The sequence below is a fragment of the Crocuta crocuta genome, unplaced genomic scaffold (genome assembly GCF_008692635.1).
Source record: "Crocuta crocuta isolate KB4526 unplaced genomic scaffold, BGI_CrCroc_1.0 scaffold199, whole genome shotgun sequence".
Classification (NCBI taxonomy): Eukaryota; Metazoa; Chordata; class Mammalia; order Carnivora; family Hyaenidae; genus Crocuta; species Crocuta crocuta.
In genome coordinates this window covers 581,333-608,357 of record NW_027533339.1, presented here as the reverse complement: position 1 = coordinate 608,357, position 27,025 = coordinate 581,333, and the positions used below count along the sequence as shown (strand labels likewise).

General features: G+C 36.6%; 1 protein-coding gene across 1 annotated transcript in view; it reads left to right on the top strand.

Moving 5' to 3' along the window:
* The window catches only part of PTPRD (protein tyrosine phosphatase receptor type D), a 413,276-nt gene that overhangs the window by 354,498 nt on the left and 31,753 nt on the right, over positions 1 to 27,025 (top strand). Inside the window, exons 27-28 of the mRNA XM_077748273.1 lie at positions 6,628 to 6,747; positions 7,257 to 7,411. Of these exons, the coding sequence (XP_077604399.1) occupies positions 6,628 to 6,747; positions 7,257 to 7,411 (275 nt within the window). The remainder of the gene's footprint in view (positions 1 to 6,627; positions 6,748 to 7,256; positions 7,412 to 27,025) is intronic.

Sequence of the window (27,025 nt, the reverse complement as noted above, 5' to 3'; positions counted from 1 at the left end):
CATTCTGGCTCAAAACAAACATTCCTATGAAACTGAATGAGAGGCATCATGGCCTAGGAAAGAGCTGGACTGGGGGGATGGAGGGGAAGGAGGTGGGAAGGATGCAATTTTGCTCTTGGTGACTTTGTGCAAAGTCCCTATCATTTTCCATATTCATGTTTAGAGCACTCCCTGGCTGGATGAGGTCATTTCTAAAATTTTAAGAAATGTGGATTAATTGTGTGTTCAGGCAAAGCTAAGTTGGTATGCACCAGTATAATTGTACTGTTAAAACACTAAAATGTAGGGGCGCCTGGGTGGCTTAGTCGGTTAAGCGTCCAACTTTCGCTTAGGTCATGATCTCACGGTTTGTGGGTTCGAGCCCCGCGTCGGGCTCTGTGCTGACTGCCAGTTCAGAGCCTGGAGCCTGTTTCAGTCTGTGACTCCCTCTCTCTCTGACCCTCCCCTGTTCACACTGTCTCTCTGTCTCTCTCCTAGAAATAAATAAAACATTAAAAAAAAAAAAATTTAAAAAAAAACACTAAAATGTATTGATACTACTGGTTACAGAAATTACCTTTTCATTGAAACTTTAAGTCACCTAATTAATTATATTGCTCAATGGCAGGGACACAGAAGTGTTGCCAGGCCACAGGCAGCCAGTAAGCAGATACAAGCAGATGCAGAGGTGACAGCAGGGCTATGTAGAGTACCTAACCACTGCCAGGTGTGATTGGGGCTGAGTTGCAAACTCGAAGGGCCACAGTTGTGTGGGAAGAACTGACATCCAAGTGCTACCTTGCCAGAACAAGGGGATGCTTCACAGAGTTTTCCTGTGCTTACAACAAAGTGCCAGCAACCTAAGATATAATGACTGTCAGTTTAACGGGGGAGGTCATTAGAAAAGTTTAGTGTAGCTCCCTGTATGAACTTCTGGGAGACACATTGTCTTTGTCTGTTCAGGCTGCTGTAGCAGAATACCGCAGACTGGGTGGCTTATAAACAACAGAAATCTACTTCTCACAGTTCTGGAAGCTGGAAAGTATAAGATCAAGATGTTGGCAGATTTTATATCTAGTGAGACTCTGCTTCTGGGTTCACAACAAACTGTCTTCCTGTTGTATCCCCACATGACATAAGGAGTCAGGGAGCTCTCAGGAGTATTTTGTATAAGCCATGAAGCCTATTCATGACAGCTGCACCCTAGATTCAATCGCTTCCCAAGGTCCCAGCTCCCCATATTCCCCACTGAGGATTAAATTTCCACCTATGAATTTGGGGGGGGGGACACAAATATTTAGACTATAGAACACATCAAACAAAAGGAAGTATCAATTTTTTGAATTAATAAATGGTTTGGAAAGTGTTTGAATGGTCCAATGATCTAATAAGCGTTTTACAATGAATAATTTGATTTACTTAGAGAATAATATTTTTCAACTTTCTGGTTTTATTTATGAAAAACTATCACTCCACTGGTAGTCAAATGCTTTAATATTACTCTCATTTTAGGTATTGCATTGCCTTTGATCTCCACTAAATAGTGGTCAGAAAAGAGAAAATGAAGAAAGGAAACGCACAAACCAGACTACCCTTTTGCCACTCAAAAATAGACATAGCCACATGTTAGTTGAGTGAAGGGAATGACATTATCCCTCAAAGAGAACAGAATCACTGAGATGATAACATATTTTGGAAAATTAAGTATTGAAGCTGGTCTTTTACTGCCAAGAGACATATTATAACCTATGGAAATAAATAGTTCAGCATGTAATTTATCCATCCAATAAAATATATCCTAATAATTATCTGAGACTTCCTTTTTTGTCCCTTATTAAGTGTACATTGATGAATGTATATTGACATTTCTTTATTCCCAATACAAATCCTGATTTGTATTATCTAATGTTAGCATACTTTCTGTCCGCTCCTTATGGGAGGTTCTTCTGCCCAAACATAGTAGATGTTAATTTTTAGTTACTTTCAACAAAACTTATGCTTTCCTATGTATCATTTATTGTCTATTCTAAGTCCTTCTTTGGCTAAATAACGTGGCCATAAGCAGGCAAGTAGATTTTGCATCAGTGATGCTGGGACCCTTTGGACATATCAGTTTGTTATGTTTGGAATCCTGATGCTTTGTCGTACTGCCGTGCTCAGTGAGTCTTTGTTAAATTGAAAGGTTTTGCTTTCCAGAAGTTTTGGGCAATTTAAAAATAAGCCAGTGTGGACCACAGTATAGTTGATTGTAAAGTTGGCTTCCAGTTGTTGAGTGTGTGCTATGTGCCAGGCACTTCCAAGATAAGCCATATGGAAGTAAAAATGGAACTAGAAGGAAAGCATTTCCCTGAAGCACACTCAGCAGACCTACTGGATCAAATCCTAGGCAATATTTCCAATGATAAGTTTTTCTTTTGAATATATTTAAATATGTTTTATCAATCCATCAACTTCCTTTTAATAGGTTGCCATGAAAGAGGGAATATGCATTAATTCTATAGCATGCATTCAGTGATGGTCAACCTGTTCTTTCCATAATTATGGAGAAATGAAGCTACCCCACAGAAGAAATAATCTCTTTATGATAATAAAAAGAAATCTATCGGGGCATCTGGGTGGCTCAGGTGGTTGAGCCTCCGACTTCAGCTCAGGTTATGATCTTGTGGTTCATGAGCTCCAGCCCTGCATTGAGCTGTCAGCTCAGAGCCTGAAGCCTGCTTCTGATTCTGTGTCTCCCTCTCTCTCTGCCCCTCCCCCGCTTGTACGCTCGCTCTCTCACTCTCTCTCTCTCTCTCTCTCTCTCTCCCACACACACACACACAAAAATAAATGAAAATGTTACAAAATTTAAAAAGTAAACAAATCTATCCCCCAAATTTAGCCAGAAATGTGAACTGTCTTACTTAGTTTAGGCTTCAAAGTGAGTTACTGGGTGAGATTTCTAAACTACATCCTGGGTAACAGATTCTGCTTCTGTCCTTTTTCACCTCAGACACTAACACATTCTCTTCTCACAGCTTACTAGGGCCCAGGTAGAGTAAGGGAGTTATCTGGAAATCTCACAACTATGTATTTGAAGAACCAGCAGATGAAAGCATACCCCTATAGTTACTCAGTAAGGCTATGGGTTGGGGGCAGAACAGCACTCATTTTACTTTTGTGTCCCCCCCAGTTGCTAAGACCTTGCCTTCCACTTAGAGTCAGTTGGGATTAATAACATGTTTATTATTTTTTACATATAGAATGGTTACATTTTTTTAACTACAACCATAAAAATTGAAAAATATTCTAACTGATAATAATAGCTGTTGCCTGTTGAATGCCTATTGGGTTTAGAGTTTCAGGTGCATGGGTTTTGAGCCTTATGCTAGCACTGTTGTACTGGAGATTTTGTACTTATTTAACAGATAAGGCTGCTGGGCTTGGGTCCTGAAAATAGAGAAGCACCTTACCGGCCATCCAGTTAGACTCCCCAGCCTTCAGCGCATCAGTCCGAAAGGTCACCTGTAGTGCATCATTTCAGAATCACATAAGAAAAGGCAAGCACCAGTATTTGTGTTCAGGAGCTGATGCCTTCTAGTTCTTAGATGGTCAGAGGGGAGCATCCTATACTGGGCTCTGTGCACAAAGCCTAAAAGTGGTAACTCTATCTAAAAATACCTTATGAGATTTTCTCCTGGTGGGAGGAGAGGGAGCCGTGCAGGTGGAGGGAGGGGCAGTAGTGAAAGTAAAACATTTCAAGAGAGAGGATGGAGCTAGTGCATTTGCAGTATAGCTAATTAGGAAAAAAAAAAAAAAACTAAGCTAAACTAACACTTCTGATTGTTGTTCTCCTTGATCCTTGCACTTGTCAATTGCTTTCTAATGTTGAAATCAGAAATTACTTGTTTAGGGCATGGCTAAAAATGAAGGACTCAAAAGAATGTCCATAAATCTAAAGCCTTAGAAACCAGCTGAAACCATGAAGGCAACTCAGAGAATGAGAAAGAGAAAAGAGTGCTGAGTTCTTACTAATGAAGGGGACAATGTATTGCTATAGCTGTTCTGAGAGGCTTTAATCCTGCCGCTGAGACCATATGTGCATATGCGTACATACACTAAAATATTTACTTTTTTATAAACTCCTTTTGTGAAATATTTTTGAGAGAAAACAGCAATGTTTAAATATATTTGCTTTTTTAAAATTCCTCCATTTTTGCTGTTAAGTTTGAAACATTTTAGAGAGTAAGATTCAAGTACATTATTTAAAACAAGTACAAAAGCTTTCTTTCCTTCTTTTAGCTAAAAATGTTCCTAACATTCACTCCTTATAGTAATGTTTTCTGGTATTCTTATCTTCTAAAAGAGTCTAAGTCAATAATAGCCAAAGTTTTAAACTTATTACTGGAAGTATGAGAATAATTAGTGTAACTTCTGTTTTTTCTGCATTTTAGGATGGGGTGGAGTTGTATATAGAGAGTCAGTAAATAACGGAACAATTTTTCCAGAAGCCACATAAAACCTGGTTTTTGGTCTTTTCCTTCATTCCCTGTGTCTTTTCTCACCAAAAGGTCTGATGATAATCAATTCCCAGCTTTGAAATATAATTGCACTGAATTTAGTTCAGTGCATTGTACTGACCTTATAGATCATTTCATTGTATTAAGCTATGGGTTTTTTGTCTCTGTCATAACGATATTTGTCCTTGTGGAATTTGACTTGTTGGTTTTGATTTGAAAGGGTTGCCATCCCACTGAAACTGTTAAATAATGAGTTGAGTTCCTCTTTTCATTTTTTTTTAACTCAACACATTGCTGGCATCCTCTCCAATGTTGCAGTAAGAGGTCTCCAAAGTTACTTTTGCCCATTGCAGGGAGACATCAACTTGACATCTATCTTATGGTTTAAGGCAAAGCCTTTGGCATAATTTTTGTGATTTTTCTTTTCCATCTGAATCCTGGCTACTTAAGTAGTGTTGGCTCCATTCAGGTAGTATCCTTTGCTAATTCATCCACGTACAACTTAGGTTTTAATGGATGGTCAGAAAGCATACAGAGATAGTCAGGGTCATGCTACATCAATCTTCTCCTTAAAGAAGTGTTTTTCCTTTGTGTTATTCTTTAAATTAGAACACATAATAGAAGTATAAATACAGAAGAATATATTATGCATCTAGAAAGCATGTATGTTTTAAAAATCCTATTAAGATATAAATTGCCCACCTTAGTGTGAACCACTCTTCCTTGTTTTTGTTTTGTTTTGTTTTAATAAAATAGGTAATGTTTCTATAGACTTACCATTGAAATAAAGGCACAAAAGTCAAACCTTGTGAATTCAATCTCCACTTTACCATATAACTGTACATTAAAGTGTCTTTTCCCCTTTTTGTTGCCTGCATAATTGGATAGAGAATAAAAGCTCTGCCATTTTAGAAGTTCCAGCATCTAGAGAGAAGGAGCCTGAGTCCTTTAAGGAACAGATGCTATATCTGTGAAATAGAGAATTGAAATATTATTCACAGAATGTTACTAATATTTATATTCAACATAAAACCAAATAATTATCTAGCAATTCTATTCACTGGACCAAAAAATTCTAGTGTCTATGACAATAATGCATCATTGCTTTTGTTTAAAACCGGAGATTATGATTTTTGAATCTTTTTCAACCACAAGATGTGCTTTGTAATATAAAATGGGACTAGATTTCTTTACCTAGAGAAATGCATTTCAGTTAAGAATTACTCCCATCTTTTCTTTTAATCTGAGATTGAAAGGGTAAATATGTTCTTATCTATGACCTTACTAGAAAATATAGTATTGTATTTGTCATTTTTGATTATGCTTTTTCAATACCCAACGTACACATTCAGTAAATTTAAACATATCCCAGACTTTGAATTAATTATTTTTTGTTGCATGTTGAACTAATTGGCTTGAATACTTTTATGTGCTTTTGTTCAATTCCACATACAAATTTTAGGTTATTCATCTGAAATGAATGAGTTTTAAATTATTTAAACTTTATACTGCTAGTGTGTGACCCTCTGAGACTGTTTTTAAAGAACACACAGCTCTTTCCCCCCTAGACATTACGATTTAATTTGTTTGGGATACAAAAGCCATTTATCTTGTATTTTTTAAAATGCTATGTTGTTTATTATGCTTTGATAGATTCACAAATTATTTCTACTTTTCTTTAAACAAACGTATTTGGAAATTGTGATAGTTCAAGATGAAATAGCTTGTGCCTTTTAAGCCTTGATGGATGAACATTAACTATCTCATCATGTCATTTAAATGGCTGAGCATAATCTTCCTGATGCAATCCATAATATATATCCCAGAACAAATTTGTGTTTTCTTTTCAAGTACTCTAAAGTTTCAAATACCTCTTTCCTTATTTTACTCAGCAACAATCTGCAATTTATTTTTCTCCAGGAAAATTGAATCTGTTACTGCTTAGTATTCCTACCAGTTTGAAAAATGTGGTTTATATTGGCATCAGAGCAGTAATTTACATATATTGGGATAACAAGAATGCGTGCTAGAAAAAGATCAACATAAAATGAAATGCAAAAAAGCTGTTTTCCTTCAACAGCAAGTCAGAGTGAAGCTAATAGAGAAATTGATGAGCATCTGCCCTGAATGTGTCACTTGTTTCTTCCAGGTGAAGTGTGACCAGTATTGGCCCAGTAGAGGCACAGAAACCCACGGGCTGGTCCAGGTGACGCTGCTCGATACCGTGGAGCTGGCCACGTATTGTGTTCGAACATTTGCACTTTACAAGGTTTGCCTTTTTTCCTCTTCTCTTTCCCTTTCCATTATTTAAAGAAAGCTTTTTTTGAGAAATCAAGTATCTTATGACTTTGCTTAAATCTTGATTCCACTGGCAACAGTGAACAATGAAATAATTCTTCCATTATCGCTCAACAATTTTTCTTCTTGTCCAGTGATCTATCAGTAAATATGGAACTCTCACTATGAACGTAAGTCTCGGCAAATGAAAGATAGATGAAGAAGAACTAGTTCTTTCTGTAAAAATAACAGGAGCATTCCTGATAGTTACAACTGAAAAATGTAATACTTCTTACCTAAGAATTTTTATACCTGAACAAATAGTTGTCATTTACAAATAGCTTGACATTGATTCTCCAAGGAGTGTGTCTCCCCAAAGGTCATAGGGTAGGAGGAAGGAATTAAGATAGCACATTTTCGTGTTACTTCTTCCATATTATTACCCATCATTGCAACTGACGCCAGGAAAACAGAATTTCAGCCTGTCTTCCTACTTCACAGAATGGGTCAAGTGAGAAGAGAGAAGTGAGACAATTCCAGTTCACTGCCTGGCCTGATCATGGCGTTCCAGAACACCCGACACCTTTTCTAGCTTTCTTACGGAGAGTCAAAACCTGTAACCCTCCTGATGCAGGTCCTATGGTTGTGCATTGCAGGTAAGAACCACTGAGAGCATTTATTTTTCTCACAGAAGGTTTGCAAGGAAACACAAGCTTCTTCACTGGATATTCTCTTTCCAACTTCTTGATACTCTGGGATAGTAGATGTCTTTATAAATAACAGAAGGCATCTTTTTTTGGTCAAATGAGGCTTATGCTAACATGAATAGACAGGATTTGATGTAGATGATTATTCTCCTCTGGAGATAATAAACAACTGTGGTTCATGCTATTTTCTCTTTGGAGCAAAGATAAATAAATGTATGAAGCAGAATAGAATTAAGAATCACTGGGTGTCGTATGTAAACCAACTTGACAATAAACTATAAAAAAAAATGTATTTCCTGAAATGTAGTTTCACTTATCATGAATCTTAATATAATCACACTTGAGCTAAAAATGTTTTAAATGTGAATTACAAAATATATTATAAACTCAGAGAAAGAGAAAATAAAGAATGATATGATTATAGTTTAAAAAAAAAATCAATATGGTTCAAGTTTTGTCTATGTGAGGGGATATTCTTTAAAACGTAAGTAGGTAGGTAGGTAGGTAGGTAGGTACTTAGGTACGTAGGTAAGTAAATGAAGTGTTTGACAAGTTCTTGTGGCCTGGCCTGATACAACCTTTTTACTATTTATCAGGGGAAAAAAGTGCTGAACAAAATAATATTGTTAATATAAAAACTTTTAGCTGGAGTGTCATTGCTTAAAGATACCTTTTATATATTAATATTATCAAGTCATGTGTAGAAAATATACTAATTTCAGCTTTACAAATTTATTTAATATAATATATACAAAGACTTATATTTTGGAAGTATTTATTTTGTGTACTTGGAGGTAATGAGCTTGTATTTATTTCTTTTGAAATTTTGCATACTTTATTATCATTTTTTACTTAATTCTGACTAGCATTCTCTGTATCACCACTCAGATTCTACTATATATGTGTTTTTACATTTAAATGATTTCTTTTTCTTAATTTTAATTATTTTTATAGAAAGTAGAGAAGTAGGAAGAGAGGGAGAGAGAATCCTAAGCAGGCTCCACACTGTCAGTGTGAAGCCTGATGCGGGGCACAAACCCATGAACCCCAAGACCATGACCTGAGACGAAACAGGAGTCAGATGCTTAACTGACTGAGCCACCCAGGCAGCCCTACTACATATTATTATATTACTATATAAACCTATAATGCTACTATATAATTCATAATAGTTCTTTGTATCTGAGTAATTCAAATATGAGAGAATATGGCTCCTTGAATCGACAAGTAAAATTGCAGGGAAAGTATATATATAAAAAAGGAAAGAAAGCATCTATCATAAACCACTTCTATCATGACTTAGTAGTATAACTCTTTCATATCGTATCTTATACTTGAGCATAATACAGTAAGTAGATCTTAGAAATTACCTCTGTTTTTACAAAACATGGGGACAATAGCTTGAGTGGAATAACTGCAATAAAATTCACCTGACTAACCCATCCTACTGTGGTCATGGTTAAACACCAGCCTGGCAGGTTTTGAACAAGGTGATGTTTTATTTCTCTTTCCCAGCACTCTTCCCCCAACAAAAACTAATAACACCACATTATATTTATAGAGCATTTTACCAATTCCAAGGCACTTTCCTATGCTTTATTCTGCTTGATATTCTTACCAGTATGTCAAATGAAGAGACGAGAGTAGAAGAGAGGCTACAAGACTTGGTCCAAATACTGACAGCTAGGAAGCCAGACAGAGTCCCACTCATGTCTTATAATCTAGTACTTGCTCCTCTGGACCTGACACTATGTTTCAGCATTTCACATGATTCTTAAACCCTAGTAAATATTTTTATTGATTTGAGCAAATGCTTTTACATCATGACAGCAGATTTCTGGTTTTCCTGCCTGCTGGTTTCAGCAGGCACTAGTGTGACCAGTCTCTATATTCTGTTATAAATACTTCTTTGCAGACCTCAAAAAACCATTGTGGCTGGTTACATGGTGCAACTGCTTGGCACCAGCACAACTTGATTTTGAAGATCACATATGAAATGTTTTCTGATGAATTTTGGCCACAGGATAGGGAAATAGAAAGTTTGGGCTCATTGAAGAAAATTGCCCTCATGTGCCTAGTGGAAAAATATAATTCATGCACGTATATATGTACACACACACACAAAAACACAGAGGTATATAAACAAGCATACATGCGTGCGTACACACATATATATTTATATTTATATAAAACACATATATTTATATAAAATACACACACACACACATATATAATAGGAATAACAATTAGGGAAACCTAACTTGGAAGTTTTCACAAACATGGTATTTGCATTACAGTTTGAAATAAAGCATGTTCCCTCTCTCAAAACATGCTTTCCATTCCTGTAAATTAAAGTGGAAGACCTGGGAAATTTGGTTGATTGAGTGATTTGTTAAAAATGCAATTTATCCACTGTTGATCATAGCCAAGGCATAAGCTTTATGTTACATACTCAGTTGGATCCCAAAAAGTTTGTGGGCAAGTAGGAGAGAGAAGACGGATAGCTATAATGCTTCATTTTGAGAAAATACATACACCCCTACACACACACACACACACACACACACACACAGATGTTATGTTACGCCACCTAGACTCACTTCTGAGAGATACAAGCAACCCCCACCAAGAAATAAGAAAACAAAGATGCATGTGCTGAACTAATAGCTGTTGACATTTGGAAGTGCTGTGCCTGAGGCTCAGGAGAAGCTCTGTACGAAACAGAAGAATAGGTATATTGGTGAAAGAAATTTATTAGCAGCTTTGAAATAATGAGGGAAAGATGCAGCATGAACTGAGCTCTGAGAAGTGATTTGTGTTCACCCATGGGTTATCTTATAAGTCTGTGAGAAATTTTGGCCTCTTTATTTAGGAGAAGCCATGTTGCACACTGTCACACTTGCAAACCATCACGAATTCTTGACTTGGATACAGTGTATGTTTAAGCTTCAGAGCACAGTTCTTCCCCTGGAGTAGCAGAGAAAAGTCACTGCAGACAACAACTGGTTATGTGGGACCCAAGAAACCCTAGCTTAGAAATAATCTCTAAGCAGGAAGGAACTTTGCAGAGAAACACAATGGACTAGTCACAGAGGAATACTGACTACAGGTAACCACGATAATGCTGTAAATAATCACACATTATGTATGGAATGTAAATACTGCATTTCATGTTGATATTTCTTTCATGATGGACTTGACTTTTTTTCTCTGTAATGAAGTAGTGACAAACTCAAACCCAAGCCTTCTGCCAAACAGGTATAATGAAAATGGAGAGAGTTTTAAGTGAAACCTGGTAGTAAACCAAAAATAAAAGGTGGGGGGGACAGAAAGAGAGAATATTCATATTTCTTTAGTAGTTCTGCCTAGTAATCAGTATGCCGGGACTAAAAAGAGCTATTATGAATAGGAGAAATTCTAACAGTCAATAGTAAAAGAAAAAAAAAAAAATAGGAGGCTAGCCCAGTGTGGTAACTACAGATAAGACCTTGGAAGGTCAAGAAGGAAAGGGTCTACATACCTAGAAGTTTCTACAAGCCCAGAAAGACCAGCTCTAGCCATCAGTCAATTCATATAGAGCATATAAATTTAAGATTAGGAGGGCACACTCTGGAGAGAGACTGCCTGGGTAAAATGCTGGATTGTTTGCTTATGAGCTCTATGCCTTTGGGCAAGTTATTTCATATCTGCTAGCCTCTATGTCTTCACCTGTAAATGGGTTAACACTCCCCATAACAATAATAATTTAATAAGGTTAACTGAAATGATATTAAATGATAAAACATTTACAACAGTATATGGTATGTAGAAGTATGAAATAATTTTAAATTATTGGTATATTATTAAGTTTTAAAGGCTATATGTATATTTACAACTCAGAGAAAATAATAAACATTCACTTAGATATAATCTATATGACTTGAGCCATGAATAACCAGATGTTTATAAATATACAATATTTAATCAAATAGGTTTTTAAAAATTTAGATATTTTTCACCGTGGTAATTACATCAAATTTGCCCCAGTGATGGAGAACATTTTCTCATTTACTATGAGTTAAAATAATTTGTTGTAACAAATACCTGTTCTTTACAACCTGAGAAACCATTGAATTCTTAAAGTGATACTGTTATGGGTACATAGAAATTAATGTTGTGGTTCTTGATGCCTTCAAGATAGAATTTGAATTTAGCATTATGTTCCTGGCCCTTTATAATCTAGACTGATGCCTCTCTCATGCCTCATTGTTCACTCTCTTAGCTAGTTCACTCACTGGCTACACATTCCAAGTGCTCTCATCTCTGGCTCTTGGTAAGTGGTAATTTATCCACTCTAGAATTTCACCTATTCCTCTCTCTACCTGATGATGTTCAGCCTTGTTTCATAATCTACCTCAAATAGCACGTGCCCTGCATTGCAAAGGTTGCAAACCAGCCTCAGATGATTTTGTTGACATCTGTGGTAATTTTTTTTAAATTTAAACTTGAATGCCTTTAAACTGGAAGGCAGTATCCAGTTTTCTAAATCTTCTGTGTCCCTGTTATTTTACACACAGCTCAACTCGTCCATTTACAGGGATTGCTTCATATTATAAACATCTGAGTTGAAACTCTGGAAAATCCTTTTAAGCTCATTCCTCATTCCTCTTCCCACAGAAAGAATTAAACAGTCTATTCTCTGAGCTCTCATAAAATAGGTTCACACTTAACATATTTAGCTATATGTGTATAGATCGTATATGCCTTGAAATCCCAGAGGGCATGGGTGATGGCTTATGAACATTTGTATCCCACCTCTTACATCATAGTAGGTGCTCAATAGCTGCTTTCTGAAGTTAATTGAATTCCATGTGGTGTTTTACACATTTTTACAGAAGTAGTAATATCATTTCAGGACTGAACTGTTTTTTATTATTTAACATAAGACTATACTTTTAACTTTTTATACTGTATTTTTATGAGAATTTAATTATTTTAAATTGCCTTTATTTTTATCATACCTGTTTATAAGTCCCTTTCCCTACAACTCTTTTATGCCCTTTTCACATGCTCTCCATTTCATGATTAAGTATAGATGTAGCTCCCTATTTTTAGCCATAATAATAGTTAAACTTACTGAACCCTTAATTGACAACAAATAATCTCTCTTCTCAACTGGAGAGGCCCTGTTCTAAGTGCTTCATATATGTTATTGCCTTTTCCTGCCCATCATTTTCAGAATTAAGAACTTTATTTTCTCATTTTACACAAGCAGAAAGAGACCAAGGAAGACCAGCTTACGTGCCTGATCTCATGCGATTAGTCATGGCATAGCTACTGTGGGCCCAAGGTTGCCTGTTCCCATCGACCAGCCCTTAGATCGCCCTCTAAATATGAGGCCTTAGATCACTTGGTGGTTTTTACCTTCTCCTTTGGCCACCCACTTGGAGGGCATTTCACTTTTTCAGCCTACCCTGATGACCTCGTCAGAATGAGCCACTCCTTTCTTTCTGACCCCACATCACATTGTCATATTCTAGCCTTTATTTCAATCTTTATGTATCAAAGGTAATTGCTAGTATGTGAGTCTTCTCTGCCCCTTAATCATTTTAGAATAATCATAGTAGCTACCCATTACTGACCTATCACTGTTTTCCAAGTATCACTAAGCACTTAAGAGATGCCTCATTTAATCCACAAAACTTTTATTTGTGAGAAGCATTAAGCACAGGGAGGTTATAAATTTAGGCCCTATTCCAAAGCCCTTGGCCTATATACTCATCATCGCATCTAGCTCTGACTCTTCTTGTTGCAGAGACTACCTTAGTCCCTTACACTTATTTCCTTAATATATATTTGCTGACTAAATGGTTGTCAGATGGGTACTTACCATTACCTCTACATGTAGTACATGAACACAGATATGTAATCTCCTTACTTATGAAAATTTATTTTTTAATGTTTATTTATTTATTTTGATAGAGACAGAGTTCACTCATTGGGGTAGGGGAGGAAGGGGCAGAGAGAGAAGGAGAGAGAGAGAATCCCAAACAAGCTCCACACTATCAGCATAGAGCCTGATGCAGAGTTCAAAGCTACAAACAGTGAGATCATGACCTGCACCAAAACCAGGAGTCAGACACTTTACCAACTGAGCCACCCAGGCACCCCAAAATTTGATTTTGAAAAAAACTAAAGATAGATTTTCATAAAGGTCATATATTACATTTCCTCATACTGTTTAATTCTTCTTAGAAAACAAAGTTTTGTTCTGTTATCTCCTATTTGAGCCTTGTTCTTTATGTGTTTTATAGAATTTGTGGTTTATATTTTACTACTACCAAAGGGATATAACTACTGATTTTAATTTGCTTCTTGTTAAGAATGAATAAATTTGAATGAAGCCCTAATTTCACAGAGTCAATTATAAACTATTGACCCATGATACTCTGAGTCATGTTGACCCTTTAGGACCAAGGGAATACATTATCTTCATAGGAGAAATTTATTTGTGAATAAATATGAAGGAGGGATAGATCAATAACCCCTAAAATTTCTTCTAAATGAAAAGATTCCAAGAAGAGTCAAATAGACCAACTAAGGATAATTTAAATCTTGTACATCATGGAATCAAACCAGTTTTTAAAATGGAAGGAATAGGAACTGAGGGCTAGTTGTAGATCAATAACATACCAGAAGTGTCAATAGACTACTAGGGTGGCCTGATAAAAATCAAATGACAATGTGAAATTAGAAAGATCCATGAAAAGTATTTTGATAATACTTATAGATGAAAGCACAACCAAAAAAACTACTTAGATTATATTTATAACATAACCAATTACTTCTAATATCAATCCAATATTGACAACAATAGCCTTTTCAAGGTAAAAAGGTTTTGGAAAGTGTCACATTTGAGCATAACAATAAAAGACCTTGTGAGCCAGAGGACCTAAGAGTGCTATGGAAAACTGTTTAATGCATGTTAATGATTCATTCTAAATTCCCTCCTTTATTTTCCCCAGTGTTCCATTCAAATACCTCTTTAGATCAAAGACCACAAATATTGCCAAATTATGTGATAGTTTTGAGATGCTGACAAGTGTGAACCATGGACCCATATTTTCCTTAAACCTGGGATTCATTTTCATGTATAAATTAAGTGATAAGAGAAGCTAGCCTTCTGTAGATGAAAGACTGGATTATTAAAATACCAACATCTCTGGATAAGAAAATCAGTGGAATATACAAAGCATGTCCTTATTTATGGAAACATTTTAAGGTGAGGAGAAGTAATTATACCACATGGAAATTATTGTGTAGTTTCTGTTCTTATATATCAATAATTGTGCATAAAGAACAAACTCTTAATTTATAAACAACATGATGAGGGGCTCCTGGGTGGCTCAGTTGGTTAAGCATCCAAGTTCGGCTCAGGTCATGATCTCACGGTTCATGGGTTCAAGCCCTGCATCGGGCTCTGTGCTGACAGCTCAGAGCCTGGAGCCTGATTCTAATTCTGTCTCTCTCTCTCTCTCTCTCTCTCTCTCTCTCTCTCTCTGACCCTCCCTGCTCACACTGTCTCTCTTTCTCTCTCAAAAATGAATAAGACATAAAAAAATTTTTTTAAAACATGGTGATACATGTCAGGAGGTCAGTCTTCAGTAGTTTGATGGCACAATCCTAATAGAGAAAAATATCTTACTTTCAATGAAATAGTTTAAAAGTAATTGAACCCAAAGAAAATATTAAGAGGAGTAGCACAATGGCCCCAGTACATATAAAATGTAAAACTCAAACTGAAGGTGTTTGGGACCTCAGGGCAGTATTCTGGCTGCCTGATGAATGGAAAATTTGTTTGAAAAGACATAGACATAAAGACAATAGAGGAGAGGTGAGACCAATATTATAAGAAACAACTGACTTCAATGTCATATGTCAGGGTATATCACGAAAATCCCTGCAAGGGCAATGGAGAAACTATCACCTTTTCATTCCTATTCCATACCTAAGAGTAGCAACCAAATTTCATTTGTGTAGGAAGATGACCATTTACAGAGCACCTTTCCATCATCTGTTTGATTTAATCTTTACAAGAAGAATAGGGGTATACTATTACCGTCTTCACTTTACAGATAAGGAAACATACTCTTAGAAATTAAATGACATGCTGAAGACCACATACCCAACTAGAAAGTAGAAAGTCTAGGTGAGAACCTAGAATCATGTTTTATGATTCAAGGTCCTCCTCTCTTTGTCTACACCATACTTCCATTTTCTATTTTGCTCAATTTATGTTTTACAAATGAGAGCGAAACTGTCCGTAGCCCACACAGAGATGGCTTTTAACAGATCCAAAACTCCCTTTGGGAGCAGCATTAAATGGTGGACTTGAAATCAGCTTACTAGAGTTCAAATTGCAACTGCACTATCCACTGCATCTGTGACCTTGGGTAATTTATTTAAGCTTTCTAAGCCTCAACTTGTCAATCTGTAAAGTGAGACTAATAGTAGTATATCCCTCATAGCATTGTGTATAAAGGTTAATATGATATATGAAAAGTGTTAATTAGCCAGGTACCTGCCACATAGAAAAAAGTCAATAAATGTTTGTAGTAATTGATGTTTTTATTATTGCATTTTACCCCACATAAAATATGTGTTCATTTAAATTCTCTTATTTAAGTTTCTCTTACTATCAAACAACAAAGTGCACTATCACATTTTTCTGAAATGTGAGTTTGACTTCTATGTAACTTGTAACATAGCAGAGTAAAAAAATATGCATGTGTATATTCATACATTAACCTAGGTGAGTGACAACCATTTAACACTTAAAAACTTAATACCTAAAAAATACCTAATTATAGTAATTATTTCATTGCACTTTAAAAATCTTGTTAGAATATTTGTGACTATGAGACAAGATTTTCCAGCCTCAATGCTGTTGATATTTGGGTCATTTAATTTTTGTTGTGGGAGACCATCCTGTGAATTAAAGGATGCTTATGAGCATCCCTGATCTCTGCCTACCAGATGCCAGTAGCATGCCCCAAGAGTTGTGACAATCAAAGATGTCTTCAGACACTGCCAAATGTCCCCTTGGGGGAAAATTCACCCTACTTGAGAATCATTGCTATATGACAATGAAACTGATTTTTGATTATGCAGAACGTATGCATCCAAATGATAGCTCAATTCAAAGCTTTAAAGCTTAAAAAAACATCTTTGAATGGCATCCTCATTTTAAACAGGGAGAACTTCTTTATGAGACTTACTTTGAGAATTACTTTTTAAAGCATATGTTGAACTAGGCTCATTACTTGAAAAATCAGCCAACAATATCCCCTACCTTGATCACCAACCATACAAGCCACAGACTTGGCTCTAGATGTTTCCTGGCAGTTAAAAAAGTAAATAAATAAATAAGCCCACCTTCAAGGATGAAGATGTGCCACCAGTAGGGAACAAAAGAACAGGTGATAGGCTCTTAACTCTACTGCCAAAAAGGAGTTCCAAATATACTTCTGCACCAAGGCAGCAAATTATTGCAGGAGTAGTAAGTATTCAGGCTTCCAAGGTTACTACTTCTAAGAGCCCTGGTCTTTAGGGTTGACAAGTGCAGGGATTTTTTGCTAGGGTATCAGTCACATTGCTTCATATTCATGCTTGGTATGAATGTCCAGCATTCTGCAAGCTCAGACATAAGCCCTAGGAATGCCCTTAAGTGGCATATTATTTAGTGGTTGTCCCCTTTTTCAGTATCTAGTGGAAGCCAAAGATAAATGATTAGATGGATGGAAAAGAAGTCAGTCATGGTGCTAGACCCCCTGCCCAAAAACCTAAAATCTCTTGCTCTTTGATTTTTGAGGATGTATATTTCTGGGACAGCACCCTCTATTTTTAAATCAAATATTTTCCTGCAGATAAGTGTGTTTTTTAGTGAAATAATTAAATAATTTTATTTATTTATTTTTGTACTCCTTCTTCCCAAGGAGCTTGATCAGTCTCTCCTTTTCCTCTCATTTCCCATTCAACCTCCCTCTATACCTTTCTCCATACTGCCCAAAATATCCTTCTCCACCTTTCAGTCTACCAAGAGAGGGTCAGTGGTTAAAACTTTCATTGGTCCACAGTGGTGCTTGTAACACCACTAAAAGGAAAGGATTTTGAGAATTATGATTTTTTGAGAAAGTATTCCATTTCCATTTATCTGGTTTTGTTCATTTGTCTAAGTTTGGCTTGGTTTTGAGCACTGAATCTTAAAAACAAAATGATAACCACATTTCTGTTTCTGGTGCATCTGTGTGCCTTTAGAATTGGTGACCTTTCTGAAATGGAAGGTATAGCTATCAGTTAACCGTCACTGCTTACAAAGAACAACCCAAACTTACTGTCTTAAAACCACCAGTCTGTTATTTTTCATGATTTTGTGAGCTGATGTGGGGTCAGACAGAGGTCTTCTGCTGGTCTCTCCTGAGCTCTCTTTCACAGAAAGCTGTAAGCCCTTGAGAAAGCTAGTCCTCCCCCCTCCACATGGCCTTGCATCTAGGTCTGGTGGTCTCAGGGTTCCAGGGATCAAAGGAGAAGCTTACAAGGCCTTTGAGGCCAAGCCTTGGAAGTCACGCGCAATCACTTTCTCAACACTCTCTTGCTCAAAGCAAGGCAGAGGCCAGCCCAGAGTCAAGGGATAGTGAGACAGACTCCACCTCAAGATGAGAGAAGCAACAAATGATGCATCACTTCATTTATCCCAGTGCTGGGTTCTACATCAGTGAACCTTATTTACTGGATGCATGGAACTCTTCTCTCCACTCTTGTCAGCCTAGCTAAGTCCACAGTAAATTTGCCTCCTAAGGAGAAACCCACCCCCCCAAGCCTACCTAAAATACAGAGGGTTTTTTGTTGTTGATATATGAAACAGGTTTTTAATTTGTTGATGTTTATTTTATTTTTGTGTGAGAGAGAGACAGAGCATGAACAGGGGAGGGGCAAAGAGAGTGGGACACAGAATTCGAAGCAGACTCCAGGCCCCAAGCAGTCAGCACAGAGCCCGACGTTGGGCTTGAACTCCCAAATCACAAGGTCATGACCTGAGCCGAAGTTGATGCTTAACCAACTGAGCCATCAGGCTCCCTGAAATAGGTTTTTAAAAAGTGGAGGAAAAGCAGGGGCGCCTGGGTGGCTTAGTCGGTTAAGCGTCCGACTTTCGCTTAGGTCATGATCTCGCAGTTCGTGGGTTCAAGCTCTGCGTCGGGCTCTGTGCTGCCTGCCAGCTCAGAGCCTGGAGCCTGTTTCAGTCTGTGACTCCCTCTCTCTCTCTGACCCTCCCCTGCTCACGCTGTCTCTCTCTCTCTCCTAGAAATAAATAAAGCATTAAAAAATTAAAAAAAAAAAGTGGAAGAAAAGTATCTGTGATTCGTTTTGTAACTGCTGCCTGATTCTTTTTCTGAAACATCCACTTCTGTGGTAGGAGAAACTTGTACTCTTTAATCCCATTTCATCCTATCTCAAATATTTTTCTGCATCTTCCTGTAATTTAGTAATTACTAGAGTTAATAGACTTTCTCTTAAACCCCCAAACCCCAGGAATATGATTCAATCACAGTGAATCATAGACTTCAAAGAGACATCTCAAACTTCCCAGACAACCCCCATTCCCTCTCTCCTTTCTCTTTTCTCTCTCTCCCTTTCTGCCCTCTTCCTCTTTACCTCTCCCCTTCTCCTTTCCGCTCTATCTCTTTATCTTCAGGGATAAGAAAATAATATTAGGGCCAAGGAAGTCAACAACTTTTCCATAGACTCTCGCTGGACTCAAGTCTTCTGTTGGTCCAGTATGTTTCTCACAGCATTAGAGTCCTTTTAATTTTGATCCAATTAATTTGATTAAGGAGTCCCTTAACATTTTCTAGCTGAATTAGAAAAAAAGAATAATAAAGCACCTATCACCTGTGTAACAGCTGGAGGCATTATGTTAGGAACCAAGATGGTCAGAATAGGTAATTTTGGTGCATTAGAGCCAATTAAGTGTTACAGATATTTAAGACCATGAATGATTGAAAAAAGAGCTGATGAGTAGCTGGGCAGCAGCCTGAATGTGCTGGTCACCCAGGTGGTCAGCAAGGCTGGGGAAGCAGAAATTCGTAGAAGGGTGCCAGAGGGAGAAGGAGGGAATATCAGTTATACACTCGTCCTACTTTGCAATAGTGCTTGCAGCCGTAATGGTGAAAAACACTCAGGCCACTAAAAATGACTTTACATGCTGTCTTGGCAGCCCTTCCCTGGCTTGGATTGGTGGCCTTATGTATCTGCCGCTCCATTGGAACTCCACCCTGGCTGTGCCATGGCTGTAGCGTGGGCTCTTTAGTGGCCATATGCCTGGGAGGCTCATCATCCACAATTTCCTCATCCCAGGCTCCAGCCAAGTGCAGCAGATGCTATTGTTATCACTTCTATTGAATAAAGTAGGAAGCAAAGAGAGAGAGAAATTTGTCAATATTGTTTTCCTGCTAGAATCGAAATAAAAACTGTGTGTGGTATATTGTCTGATAGTAACCCTTGTGCCAAATCCCCATTTTCTGTAACACACTTACATGAGATAAGAATCTGCCCCTATATTTCTTAACATAATGTAAATGACCTTCTTCATTCTACTGTAAATGTGTTACAATTATAGCCATTCAGCCTTCTCAATTTGGATTTGTGCTATTTCTTGTACTTGGAAACCCTTTGCTTCTGACCATGCCATCTGCTGGAATCACTTACATTTCTTTCGCACACTCACAGTGTTTGTTATATTCCCTAAAGCTGTCCAAAACTCTGAGATCTTTTATGTAAATAAACAAATGTTTATTTTTAAAGTATTTTTAAACCCTTTGCCTTGATAAGTAATATTAATAAGGTACATTCATGTTTCTGAAGTAAGTACAGCTGCTGAGAGAATTTCTTGCAGAAATGTATGAAGTGACACCAAAATCAGAAGAGAATCTTGAAATAAATGCCTGCATATATAAGTGGTTTCTGTGCCAAAAATAAACGAAATGGTGATAAATTAAGCAAACAGAAAATCTCTTCTTTGGATATAGAACATACCTAAGGGGGTGGAAGGAAGTCTTAGGACTTGACTAAGCCACTGGACCCCTCCCCTGTGTTATTCTATCAAACCTTTTCAGCCCAAAGAACACACTCACTGATGACCCTGTGGAGCCCCATCGATTCCCGAATTTCTTCTTAGCCTGGCTGGGTGCACAGTTCCATTCCATCATAGGATGGAAGAGGAAAAGCAGAAGTGTAACCCAAAATACAGATTCCAAATCTATGAAATAAGAAAGCAGAAGAAAAGGCCATTTAATACTTTCCAGAATTACTACTTAATTTTTTGTCATCACTTTTTTTTTTTTAATTTCCTGACTTGTTTTTTCCTTTTGGATCCTTAACTATCCCTACATTTGTATGTAAGAGATGAGGATTAGAGTGTCTTTTTCTATCTGTACTTCTTCAGCTCACTGCCATGGTCTTTAGCCATAAAGAGCAGAGCTAAGTGGGCAGAGCCTTCTCTTGCCACTGAGACCAGGCTGTTACCATGATGTGACCTATGTGTTGCCTGAATACAGATTGAGAATCCTGGGGTTTTTATTACACTGTACTTAGAGACTAAGCTCAAGTTAAATACTATATGTGAATATAGAAGGTAAATATATAAAAAGATGAAACCTCAGTAGGTCACAGTAGTCAGCCTCTAAATTGTATTGAGTCAAGATCGTTAGTTTTAATGTGGACAAAGGAGAACCATGGATTGTCTTAAAATATGAGACATGTTTCACATATGTCTTAGAACCCTAGTAAAAATCAAACTTCCTAGAGTATTTTATACATGGTAGGGAATTTTAAAAATGCAAGGTGACGAGTGAAACTCCTAGATCTTAAAGCTTTTACTGTAAGTGTGTGCTAATAAGAACTATTCCAGGGGTGCCTGGGTGGCTCAGTCAGGTAAGCATCTGACTTTGGCTCAGGTCATGATCTCGCAGTTCGTGGGTTTGAGCCCTGCATCTGTGCTGACAGCTCAGAACCTGGAGCCTGTTTCAGATTCTGTGTCCTCCTCTCTCTTGCCCCCTCCCCTGCTCATGCTCTCTCTCTCTCTCTCAAAAATAAATAAACATTACATTTTTTTAAAAAAAGAACTATTCTGAATTCCATGACTTTCATGCCATATTTGGCTTTCAAACTAAGAAATGAAAATTACATATATAAAAAATAAGAGATACTGGACTGCCCTGAAACTATGGTATTTGTGCAAATCAGTTACCTGCCTGAGCATCTGTTTCTCTAGGAAGGTGAAAAACAATCTGGACATTTGCCAAAGGCATCTTTCCTGCATGGGAAAACTACATAAAATTTGGTAGATTAAATCGTTCTTGATGAAGATGATGATGATGATTAGGAATTTTGATTTTATGAAAGCCAATAAGAAGTTTTCTCTAATTGACTTCAAATTCAGCCCCAACTTGGGTTCACAGGTGATGAGTCACTCTAGAAAAACAAATACTGTATGATCTCTCATGTGTGGAATCTAAAACACACACACACACACACACACACACACACACACACATACACACCCATATATAGCAAAAATAGATGGTAATTGCCAGAAGCAGGGGATCAGGGCAATGGGAGAAATGAGTGAAGAGTGTTGAAAAGTAAAAAAAAAATCAATATTAATAGTAATCAATTAAAAGTCTGACTTTGTCAACCTTAACCCATCTCAAATTCTCATCAGTTGAGTAGAGAGTCTTGCTCAATCCAGATTGTTACTCACTACTTTCATTTGAAAAACCATAAACAATCATGTTGCAAACCACAAGATTCTTTATAACCTATGGTTAACATTTCATCCCTCTTTTGTTGTGTCTGGAAATGATTGACTTCGCTTCAGACTATTTTCTGATGTACTACAGCCTGAAATTCACTTGTTATCTTGGTTCAATTAAACTCAAACTTATTGATTTGTAGGGCACAATAGTAAAGCCACAAGCTTAGCAATACCTTTTATCCAGAATTCAGTGAAAATTTGTGAATGTAGTCAGTTAGAAGAGTAATGTATGTATGTCTTTTTTGCTGTGTTTATATTTCCTAAAGGTTTAGGAATAGAGACATTAAAATATTTGAAATGATAAGTCTGCCTGTAAGTCATTTTTAGAGTGAATCTTCATGGCATACATAACATGCAAAGGTACAACAGTTCCTAGGATGAACTCCATGCCTTTTGCTGAATTCTCTGACTACATTTCCATATAGATAATCTCATCAAGTAGCACTCCTGGAATTGTCACTAATGTCCACAGTCTCTTTTTAAAGCTGCATCATATCACAGTTGGGCTATGACATAAGAAACAGATCTCATCTCATCTATTGGGATTCCATTAATGGTTCTAAACAACATCGTCTTTGTTATTTTTCCCCCTTGGAGACCCTGCATTTGGAAAGAACTTTATTTTAGGGGCAGAAACAGTCTATTTTTCCTAAACTTTTTCAGTTTGACATTTTAAAACATACCCAAGTGTAGACAAAATGTATAATGAACCCCTAAGTACCCATCAACCCAGCTTCAGTTATCAACATCTCAAGCAGCGTTTATTAATTGACAGCTTGTTTTCTGATTTTTAAAAGAAACTCATTACATAACTGCCATTCAACATGTGAGATTTTAATAACCTGGGCAGCCTTTTCTCTGGCACATGTCCAATTTCCATGAACATAATTCATGTAAAGGACACTCGTTACCACTTGCTCAACTCCAGGTTAAGGGCACCTGGATTCTATCTCTTATTCCATTATAATCTGTTACCTGCACTGCTTTTCTAATTCTAAAGTCTTAACAGAACCAAGGTTTTTGTATTATAATTTATTGAAGTAAAGTGTAATTTTAGTTTCCAGTGTACAGCATAATGATTTAACAATTCTGTACATTCCTCAGTGCTCACCACTGTCTAGTCATCATCTGCAACCAAACGACATTTACGCAATCTTATTGACTATATTCTCTATGCTGTACCTTTCAACTCAATGAATTATTTATTTTGGAACTAGAAATCTGTACCTTTTCTTCCTTATCTGTTTTGCCCAGGTTCCCACCGCCCTGCCTCTTGGCTACCACCTGTTTGTTCTCTGCATTTAAGAGTCTGGTTTTGTTTGTTTGTCTCTTTTTCTTTTGTTCATTTTTTGTGTGTGTTTCTTTAATTCCACATATGAGTGAAATCTTATGGTATTTGTCTTTTACTGTCTGACAGATTTCACTTAACATTATACCCTCTAAGTCCATCCACATTGTTGCAAATGGCAGTATCTTATTCTTTTTTATAGCTGAGTAATATTCCATTGTATATGTATATCACCTTTTCTTCATCCAGTCATCAGTCAGTGAATGTTTGGGCTTTCTCCATATGTTTGTTATTGTAAATAAAGCTGCCATAAACATAGAGGTGCATATATTCTTTCAAATTAGTGTTTTTGTTTTCTTTAGGTAAATACCCAGTAGTGGAATTACTAGATCATATAATATTTCTATTTTCAATTTTTTGAGGAAGTCCCTCATTGTCCCTCACACTGTTTTCCACAGTAGCTGCACCAATTTGCATTCCCACCAACAGTGAATAAGGGTTCCTTTTTCTCCACATCCTTGCCAACACTTGTCATTTCCTGTCTTTTTGATTCTAGTCATTCTGACAGGTGTAAAGTGATATCTCATTGTTATTTTTATTTGCATGTCCCTGATGATTAGGGATATTGAACATGTTTTGAAGTGTCTGCTGACCATCTGGATTTCTTTGGAAAAATGTCTATTCAGGCCCTCTGCTCATTTTAATTGAATTATTATTGCTTTTTTGAAGGATCTTAGTCATAAAAGTTCTTTTTATATTTTGGATATTAACATCTTATCAGATATATCATACAGAAATATCTTCTCCCATTCACTAGGTTGCTTTTTTGTTTTGTTGATGGTTTCCTTCATTGTGCGTAAACTTTTTAATTTGATGCAGTCTCAATAGTTTATTTTTGTTTTTGTTTCCCATGCCTGATGAGACATTTCTAGGAAAAATGTTTCTATAGCTGATATCAGAGAGATTACTGCCTATTTTTCTTCTAGGACTTTTATGATTTCAAGTGTCGCATTTAGGTCTTTAATCCATTTTGAATTCATTTTTGTGTATGGTGTAAGAAAGTGGTCCACCTTTCTCCATTTGCATGTAGCCATACAGTTTTTCCTACAACATTTGTTGAAGAGACAGTCTTCCTCGTTGTATATTCTTATCTCTTTTGTCATAGAATTTTTTGATTTTTTAAAAAATATTTCTGAGAGAGAAAGAGAGAGCGTGAGCAGGGGAGGGTCAGAGAGAGAGGGAGATACAGAATTTGAAACAGGCTCCAGGCTCTGAGCTAGCTGTCAGCACAGAGCCCGACGCGGGGCTTGAACTCACGAACCGTGAGATCATGACCTGAGCAAAAGTCAGACACTTAACTGACTGAGCCACCCAGGAGCCCCTCTTTTGTCATAGATTAATCGACCATATAAATGTGGGTTTACTTCTGAGCTCCCTATTTCACTGATCTATGTGTCTATTTTTGTGCCAGTACCATACTGTTTTGATTACTACTAATATATCCTGAACTCTAGGTCTGTGATGTGTCCAGCTTTGTTCTTTTTTTTTTTTTTTTTTCAAAACTTATTTGACTATTTGGGATCTTTTCTGGTTCCATACAAATTGTAGTATTATTTGTTCTAGTTCTATGAAAAATGCTATTGTGTTTTGCTAGGAATTGCATTAAATCTGTAGATTGCTATAGGTAGTATGGATGTCTTAACAATACTAGTCCTTCCAATCTATGAGCATGGAATGTCTTTCCATTAATGGCATCAAGTTTTAAAATGGTTCCACCTATTGAAACAACCTCACCATTTGTAGAGTTTGTTTACAAAACTGTGCTTAGCACATTTTGGTTTGAAGACAACTACTTTTTTTTATTCAATGCATTTATTTTAAAATTAAATTTATTTTTTAAAGGCTCAATTCATCATAGGCCCACCAGTGTTATTTAACATCCAAAGTTTAACACTCCACTGGTTAAATCTTTCTTACTTTAATATGTGAAACTAAAGCTGAATTTAGAAATTATTAGCTACCTGATTCAGGAACGCAAACAGAAATAAAAGTAACAATTTTTCAAATCCAAATATTGAGCATTTCCCAAACAATTATTGGTACACATAATTAATGAGTATGATTTTCATACCTATTTTGTGATCTACAAGAGTTATACAAACAGAATTCAGGATACCTCATTAATGTATGTGCACACTGTGTCCAGAGTTGTTAATAGATGTTATGTGGGGACTTTTTCTATAGTCAGGTAAGTATAGGTTAAACTAAGTTAAATTATTTTGCAACAGAGTGCTTCAACCCTATAAAGTACTCATTTCTATTGTGAACTTTCAAGAGAGAATTTCTAAAACTTATTTAAACATGAAACTCTTCCCCTCCTCTTGGCATTTCTTTTTCTTAACATTTATTTTTATATTCCAGTTAATATTCAGTGTAATATTAGTTTCAGGTAGAGATATAGATATCAAGATATAGATATAGATAGATATATAACTTCTGTACAACACTCAGTGATCACCACAGGTGCGCTCCTTAATCCCCATCACCTATTTTATCCATTCCACCACCCACTCCCCTCTGATAACCATCAGTTTGTTCTCAACAATTAAGAGTCTGTTTCTTGGTTTCTCTCTCTCTCTCTCTCTCTCTCTCTCTCCTATCCTCATTTGTTTTGTTTCTTAAATTCCATATATGAGTAAAATCATATGGTATTTGTCTTTCTCTGACAGACTTATTTCACTTAGCATAATGCTCTGTAACTCCATCCATGTCATTGCAAATGGCAAGATTTCATTCTTTTTATGGCTGAGTAATATTCCATTATGTGGAATACATTCCACATCTTTTTTATCCATTTATCAGTTGATGAACATGGGCTGTTTCAATGATTTGGCTATTGTAGGTAATACTGCTATACACATCAGGGTGTATGTATCATTTTGAATTACTATTTTTGTATCCTTTCAGAAAATAACTAATGGTGTAATTGCTCAATCATTCCCCCTTGGAATTTCCAAAAGAACTTAGGAGTGCTATCATAAAAGATAATTTAGCTAATGGTGATAAAACAGAACAATGAACTACTAAGAGTAATTGGCTAATAAATCAGCAACACTCAATAAGTGTACAAATATATATAATCAGTAAATACCTATTTAAACATACTGTGTAGGGACGCCTGAGTGGCTTAGTCAGTTTAGCATCCAACTTTGGCTCAGGTCATGATCTCACAGCTCATGAGTTCCATGAGTTCAAGCCCTCTGTTGGGCTCTGTGTTGATGGCTCAGAGCCTTGAGCCTGCTTGGGATTCTTTGTCTTCCTTTCCTTCTATTCCTCCCCCATTCTCATTCTGCCTGTCTCTCTTAAAAAAAAAAAAAAAAAAAAAAAAAAAAAACCTTAAAAAAAATTTTTAAAACTACTTTGG